The sequence below is a fragment of the Galeopterus variegatus genome, unplaced genomic scaffold (genome assembly GCF_000696425.1).
Source record: "Galeopterus variegatus unplaced genomic scaffold, G_variegatus-3.0.2 Scaffold25156, whole genome shotgun sequence".
Lineage (NCBI taxonomy): Eukaryota > Metazoa > Chordata > Mammalia > Dermoptera > Cynocephalidae > Galeopterus > Galeopterus variegatus.
Window position 1 is genome coordinate 890 of NW_007751267.1, and position 7,591 is coordinate 8,480.

At 49.3% G+C, this 7,591-nt stretch overlaps 1 protein-coding gene across 2 annotated transcripts; it reads left to right on the top strand.

The window, feature by feature from the left end:
* The first annotated feature begins 2,871 nt into the window (after positions 1-2,871).
* On the top strand, positions 2,872-7,261 carry LOC103583639 (trem-like transcript 1 protein). 2 transcript variants are annotated; one of them, XM_008564900.1, is made up of 6 exons: positions 2,872-2,914; positions 3,071-3,403; positions 5,461-5,569; positions 5,928-6,013; positions 6,554-6,606; positions 6,947-7,261. In XM_008564900.1, exons 1-6 carry the CDS (start codon positions 2,872-2,874, stop codon positions 7,259-7,261), a joined length of 939 nt encoding a protein of 312 aa, XP_008563122.1. The 2 variants fall into 2 exon arrangements, with proteins under 2 accessions (XP_008563122.1, XP_008563123.1); XM_008564901.1 differs by lacking the exon at positions 3,071-3,403 and having other exon boundaries at positions 2,872-2,910; positions 5,463-5,569.
* The last annotated feature ends 330 nt before the right edge of the window (positions 7,262-7,591 follow it).

Sequence of the window (7,591 nt, forward strand, 5' to 3'; positions counted from 1 at the left end):
GAAGAATGGATATACTAAACACAAAAAAATGAAATCAATTTATTAGGAGAGGGGAAAATGACAGAACTGACAGACTAATAAATCTGAAAGCTGTTTATTTGAATAATAAAAACCTAACACAAACCTGTACTCACTTTCAGTGTTTATTTTAATTAAATAAGCTTGACTTAAATAAAAACACACAAATGTAGGAGTGGGAAAAAATGTAACTGTAGACTGAAGAAACTACAAAAATAAGGATAATTATAAAATACACATTTCATGAATAAGTTTGATAATTTAATGAAAAACAAAATTTTCTGGCCAAGTATAAATGAAACATTGCTAAGCCCCCCCCACTCTGGCCTGCCACTAAGGGCACCCCGGATATGGCCTGCCCCTAGGACCTTCCTGGACTGTCCTGTCACTAAAGGTGCCCCATCCCAGTCTCTCCTAGGGACCCCATGATGGAGTTTGGATGTGTTGTCCCCTCCAAAACTCATGTGGAAATTTGATCTCCAATATGGCAGTGCTGGAAACTGATTGAGTCATGGGGGTGGATCCCTCATGAATGGATTAATGCTCTCCCTGGGGGAGGGGGGATTAATGAGTGAGTTCTCGCTCTATTAGTTCCCGCGAGAGCTCGTTGCTTAAAAAGACCCTGGCACCTCCCCTCTCTCTCTTGCTTCCTCTCTCTCTTTGCTTCCTCTCACCATGTGGTCTGCTTGTACCTGCCAGCTGCCTGCCACTTTTCTGCCCTGAGTAGAAGCAGCCTGAGGCCCATGCCAGATGCAGCTGTCCCATAATCATAAGCCAAATAAACCTCTTTTCCTTATAAATCACCTAGTCTCAGGTATTTCTGTTATATCAACACAAAATGGACTAATAAGGAAAGAAAGAAAGAAAGAAAGAAAGAAAGAAAGAAAGAAAGAAAGAAAGAAAGAAAGAAAGAAAGAAAGAAAGAAAGAAAGAAAGAAAGAAAGAAAGAAAGAAAGAAAGAAAGAAAGAAAGAAAGAAAGAAAGAACCTCCAAGGGCCCCCCTGGTCTGGCCTGGCCTGCCTCTGAGAGACCCCCTGGTTTGGCCTGGTTTGCCCTGCCACTAAGGGCCCCCTAGGCCTGTCCTGCCCCCAAGAAAGAAAGAAAGAAGGAAGAAGAGAAAGAAACAAAGAAACAAACAAAAAATTAACCCTCCTAGTTGTTCTGTGGCCTAGCCTGGCCTGCTTCTAAGAGACCCTGTGGCCTGGTCTGCCCTAACCTGCCAATAGGTTGCCCCTAGCCTGGCCTCCCCAGGGTCCCCAAAAAAGAAAAAAAAGAGGAAGGGAAAGAAAGAAAGAAAAAACAAAAAGAAAGAAAGAAAGAAAGAAAGAAAGAAAGAAAGAAAGAAAGAAAGAAAGAAAAAAGGAAAAAGGAAGGAAGGAAGGAGGGACGGAGGGAGGGGAGGAAGGAAGGAAGGAGGGACGGAGGGAGGGGAGGAAGGAAGGAAGGAGGGACGGAGGGAGGGGAGGAAGGAAGGAAGGAGGGACGGAGGGAGGGGAGGAAGGAAGGAAGGAGGGACGGAGGGAGGGGAGGAAGGAAGGAAGGAGGGACGGAGGGAGGGGAGGAAGGAAGGAAGGAGGGACGGAGGGAGGGGAGGAAGGAAGGAAGGAGGGACGGAGGGAGGGGAGGAAGGAAGGAAGGAGGGACGGAGGGAGGGGAGGAAGGAAGGAAGGAGGGACGGAGGGAGGGGAGGAAGGAAGGAAGGAGGGACGGAGGGAGGGGAGGAAGGAAGGAAGGAGGGACGGAGGGAGGGGAGGAAGGAAGGAAGGAGGGACGGAGGGAGGGGAGGAAGGAAGGAAGGAAGGAAGGAAGGAAGGAAGGAAGGAAGGAAGAAAAAGAAACACTCCTCCAGGGCCCCCCTGGCCTGCCCTGCCACGAAGGGTGCCCCTGGCCTGGCCAACCCTAGCTCCCAAGGCCCAGACCACGCAGAGATATGAAAATATTCATGGAGAACTGCCTCCTAGCAGAGAAGGTAGAGCATTCAAAAAATAAGAATAGTATGGTATAAATAAGAAATGCTTGGAGAATAAGAGGTCAGGTCTTATAAATTAAAATCATTAAAGAATAAAATTTTCAAAGACAATAGTATAAGGGATGAAATAAAAAGATAAAGAAATCTCCTAGAAGGCAGAACAAAATGGACAAGAAGGTGGAAAATGAGAGACAAAAGATGAAAGTGAGATGAATACATGAGATTTTTATATTCAACTAATTACAGAGTTCCAGAAAAACAGAGCAGGACAAAAGAGAAAGTGGAGAAACAATTATCAAAGATATAATCTGTTTTCCAGAACTGAAGAATGTGGACTCAGATGGAAAGGGTCTGGAGTATCCAGGACTGTAAATGAAGAAAGACTCAGTCCAGGGCACACCATCGAGGTGTGCCCTCCTGTTGTGAGGCTGTGCTGCAGGAAGGACCATCTCCTGAAGGCTTAGGTGGTGGGAAGCACTCTTAATTCAGTATTAGAACGGTCTTAGGCCATGTGAGGGGCACTTTATCTTCCTCCTTTACAGCTCTACATGCTCAGATTCTGTATCTGGAAGACCCTGAAGATCATCTTCCATCTTTCTCTATTTTCCTCCAATGCCACGATCCTCTTCCCACCTCATCCCTTAGCTGGGCCCAGCCCCCAGGCTTGTCTTGCCTGCCCCTACCCTCAGTTCCTGAGCACTGAGCCAACCAAGGTTTAGAAGAGCTCCCTAACCCCACCCCTAGAGGTGCCCACCAGTCCCTGCCTCCCACGCCAGGTCACTGAGAAATCCATGTGACTGTCTGAGGCAGATGCTTCCTGTCCTCAAGGGAATGCTGTGTCAGTGCCCAGGCAAGCTCCAGAGCCATCATCTCCTTGCCCAGCCATGGGCCTCAACCTGCTCCTGCTGCTGCTCCTGGGACTAGCAGGTAAGGTTCAGAAGGGGTTAGACCTCTCCCCAAAATTATTAGTGTTATTGTGGATGCCAACCCACATCTCCAGGTCCCAGTGTCCCTAGGCTAGTGGGCGGGCTGGGTGGTGCCCCCAGCTCCTGCCCAACATTCCCACCTTCTTTCCTTCTCTAGGTCAGGGCTCAGTTGGCAGCCTCCCAGAGGTGCTGCAGGCACCCGTGGGGGGCTCCATTCTGGTGCAGTGCCACTACCGCCTCCAGGATATCAAGGCTCAGAAGGTGTGGTGCCGGTTCTCTCTGGAGGGGTGTCAGCCTCTGGTGTCCTCAGCTGTGGATCGCAGAGCCCCAGGGGGCAGGCGCATATTTCTCACGGACCTGGGTGGGGGCTTGCTGCAGGTGGAAATGGTCACCCTGCAGCAGGAGGATGCTGGGGAGTACGGCTGTGTGGTGGAGGGAGCCGGGGGGCCCCAGACTCTGCACAGAGTCTCACTGGAAGTGATCACCCCAGGTGAGTTATCCTAGGCCAGCCCCACCTGTTGCCAGTGCTCTTGGGTCTTTCAGGGGTGGGGGTTCCTGGGGGAGGAGGCATTGGGAGGAGATATCTCTTTGACGGTTCTGCAGGGAGCGGAAACCAAACTGGTTGGGAAGTCTGAGATAAATCAGCGGGAAAGCACCCCCTCCCCCTCCCCCGCAAGCAGGCTTCCCCACGGGGAGGCATGGCCTCCTTTCCCACCTCTTGGCCTTGTTGTCCAGCATTTTTACATACTTGTTTCTATCTTTTTTTTTTCACTTAGAAATGTTCTAAACAAAATTGAATTCGGGCATATAACCTAGAATTAATTTTTTATAGCATCCAGTGTTTTATTCCTGTAATAATGGGCTTGATGGCTTAAAAATTACTGAATTTGTGTCTTAATTTTACATCTTCACTGAGCGTCTACTATGTCTCACCCACAGGCAGGGTACATCCAATGGCTGAGCTACTTCAACTCATTTGGTTTTAAAAACAGGAAAAGTGTCATTAATATTTAAGCTGACATTCTCAAAGCTGTTTTCGATATAGAAAACACCTTACTTTTATAGGTTTTATTTTCACAGCCCACAGCTTTCTAGTATCTAAGCACTTACTAAAAGAAAGTTTTAGAATATTAAATTTTTTTCAGAAAAATAGGATGTGCTAAAGAAAAAGGTTTTGGAAGGAAAATGGTCAGCTACCTGAAGCAGAGGCTGCTACTAATTTTCTTTTATGGATACTGACATTTTTTCATGTTTAGGTCTCCCTGTTCTCAAGTAATTTGTGCCCAATCCCCAGATAATAAAATTAAGAAAGGCATTTTTCCTTCCTCTTGGTTTTTCCCCCTAAGTAAGAGGGCAGACTAAGTCTCACTCTCATCTCAAGTCCATGATTATTGTCTTATATTATAAATATTCTCCTGTTAATCCTCATCCTCCTTTGTCAACACTCCTCATTCCTTGACACACTCTGAGTTACTACACAAGGTTTGGACTCCGTAAAAGGCAAATTGTGGCCAGACAAGACTCACCGGGAAGAGGGGGCAGGGAGGTACCTGGGCCTCTGGTCTGGTGCGGTAGAGGATGGATGTTCAGGCAGGCAGGTGGAGCCTGGTACCCAGAGAGAATGCAGCTTGAAGCTCAAGCAAGTATTTAGTTAGTGTCAGAGAGGCTTGTCCAAGGCAGCCTAGTAGGCACCAGGAAGGCAGGACATGTGCAGCAAGATTGGGGCCATAGCACCTTCCTGCTATGGCATGGGGTGGGGAGTAGGAATGATGAAATCTCTCAAGAACAAGGCAAGGCTCTCATCCCAGACAGTCTAGAAGAACTGGCCAGGTTCCCAGGGCAGATCTCCAGGCCCAGAGAAGCCAACTGTGAGGCCTACAGCCATAAGTCTAGCAGGCTGTAGGGATGACAGAAGCTTTGTCACAAAATGGAGTCTCAGGATGCCAGCAAGGCTCTTAGCAAGGGTCCATTGGTATTGCATCACATTAGGGCTGACCCAAAGTTCCTTAATCCTGAGGGCAGAGCTTGGAATGGAGCTCAGCCAGCCTGCAGGTGGTGGTCACAGGGTTGCAAGTATTTGGGGAGGCCCCGATTGAGACCGATGAGAGCAAGGTCACCATTGAGGATGAAAGCTGGAGAACCTATTCTGGGGTGGGAAGAGGAGGTGGGCACAGATTACCCAGTGGGTATTGCTGTACAGTCTGAGCAGCCTGATAAGACCAGAGGTGAAGCAAGTGAAGGAAAAGAAATGCAGGGGAAAGGTAGTGGGAGCTGGTGGTAGAGGGGAGAGTGGGTATATTCACAACCAGGCAAAGACAAAGTATAGGTGCCATTTCTTGACCCACAGAATGAGAGGCCCCTAAGGAACATTCCCAGCCTCCCCTTCTTTGTATTTCTTCCTGGGGACCTCTCCTTCCTTGGCTTCACTTCCCCAGTAACTTAGACCTCAACATGCCATTGAAGCCTGCACACAATGGGTATGTACTCATTAAATGTTTCCTTCTGACTCAGTTCCTGACTTGCGAGAGGACAAGGAGGAAAAGGAAGAGGAGAAGGAGGCAGAAGAGACCTATAAAGTCGGAAGTCTGTCTGAGGATCCCTCCTCAGACCCTGTGGGCAGTGCCAGCCCTTTGGAACCCAGACAGGATGAGAAGAGGTACTGACAAACTGGATTTAGGTGGCTGGGAGAAGGGTGGTGGTGAAGATATGACTTCTTTAGAGCCCCAGACCAAATCAAAGGGAGAAACATGATTCCTTCCACCCCTAGGGAACTTCTGGACAGACAGACAGAAAGACAGACATACCTCTCTATCGCAGTTCAGCAATGGTCCCTTCACCCTAGTGGATCGTTGGCCAGGACACCGTGATGTGTCTCCCTTCTGCTCTGCCTGAGTCTTCCCTCTTCATTCCATTCCATCAACAATATGACCCATCAGCCAATGGTCCAGGGCTTCTGGCCAACAGCTCCCCAAAGAGTTAAGAGCTAAGCCTGCCTCTCCCTTTCTGTCCTTCAGTGTCCCCTGGATCTGGGGTGCTGTGCTCCTGCTGGGCCTGCTGGTGGCAGCGGTGGTGCTGTTTGCCGTGATGGCTAAAAGGAAAGGTAGGTAGCTGTCCATCCACTTATCCCGGCCTGTTCTTACTTGTCCTATATCAACCAGTTATGTGGATGGGGCCCAGAGTCTATGTCCACTCCTGCTACAAATGGACTTGTCTGGGCTTTAGTCAAGACTCCCACACCCTAAATTCCCATGGCTGAGAGATGGAGGGGAGGGAAGGAGATTCAGTGATTCAGTGGGAGCAGGCCTGGGGAAACTGAGAGGACAGCAGAAATCAGGAACTGGAAAGAATAGGGCAGTGGGGTTGGAGGAAAAGTGATGGAGGAGGTGGGGGAAAGGGTTTCAGGAGGTAGGTTGTTTCGAGGCAGGCTTAAGGGCGTGGTGGAAGCCGTAAGTGGGTGGGGAGACATAGGGCAGGGTGGGGTGGGGGCTGGGGAGACAGAGGGAATAAAGGTATGGTGGTGGGAGTAGGGAAGATGAGTCTGCAGTATGAAAGAGGTTTCAGAGACTTCTGAAGGGGGTAAATTGACAGGCTTTGAGCCAGCCCTGGAAGCAGACTGTGCTGCTGTTGTCTGTCCTGCCAGGAAATAGGCGTGGTGTCTGTGGCCAATCCCAGAGCAGCAGAGTTTCAGGCACGGTAAGAGGACTCTGCAGGCCCCAGCCAAATTCCCCAGACCCTCCATTCATCACACTCACTGGGAGGTCCCAAAATGATGGGATGGAGAAAGAACTGGAACCCAGATGGGGGTCTGAACCCTCTTCCTAAAGCTGTAAATGTGGCACTAATGGTTTCCCTTGGTATCCCACCTTCCCAGATTTGGGGAGAAACTTGGGGCTTGAAAATCTTCAAAGGGAAGACCTCTTGCCCACTGACATACTCAGGATTCAAGAGATAGATCCAGTGGCGGTTCCCATCAAGGGAACTGGGGCAGAGGGAGGCATTCACTCTTTGCCTGATTTGCCTACTATTGTTACAGGTCCCTTCTTCAGCAGTCTGCCATATCAGTGACTCTGGACTGGCTGCTGAATTGCCTTCGGACATACCATATGTCAGGCTCGACTCGCCACCTTCTTTTGACAATACCACCTATAGCAGCCTACCTCTTGATCCTCCATCAGGGAAACCTTCACCCCCAGCCCCATCCTCATTGCCTCCTCTGCCTCCTAAGGCCCGGATTTGCCACAAGCCTGTGACATATGCCACAGTCATCTTCCCAGGAGGGGACAAGGGTGGAGGGGTTCCCTGTGAGCCAGTTCAGGATCCACCTGGTAGTCAAACTCCACCCAGTTAAGCAGCTTGCCACACTGTACACTCATGGGGACCATCCCCAGGGGTCCTGTGCATCCATCCATCCAGCTCATGCCCTACATCTTTAGGATATTTGAGCAGCTAGAGTCTTTAGGATCAAATCTATTGTCCTGACTTTATTGACAGCAAAAATGACGCTCAGACATGACTGACGTGTCTTGGGAAGCGCCCCCCACCCCATGCTGGTTCTTCTGCCATTACACTTTGGGCTAAATAAATCCTAAATGATCATATGTGAGCTCTTAATGGTTAAGCGGAGAAGAAAAGGGCCCAAGTTTGACTAACCACTTGCATGTGAACTGAAAAGATTCTG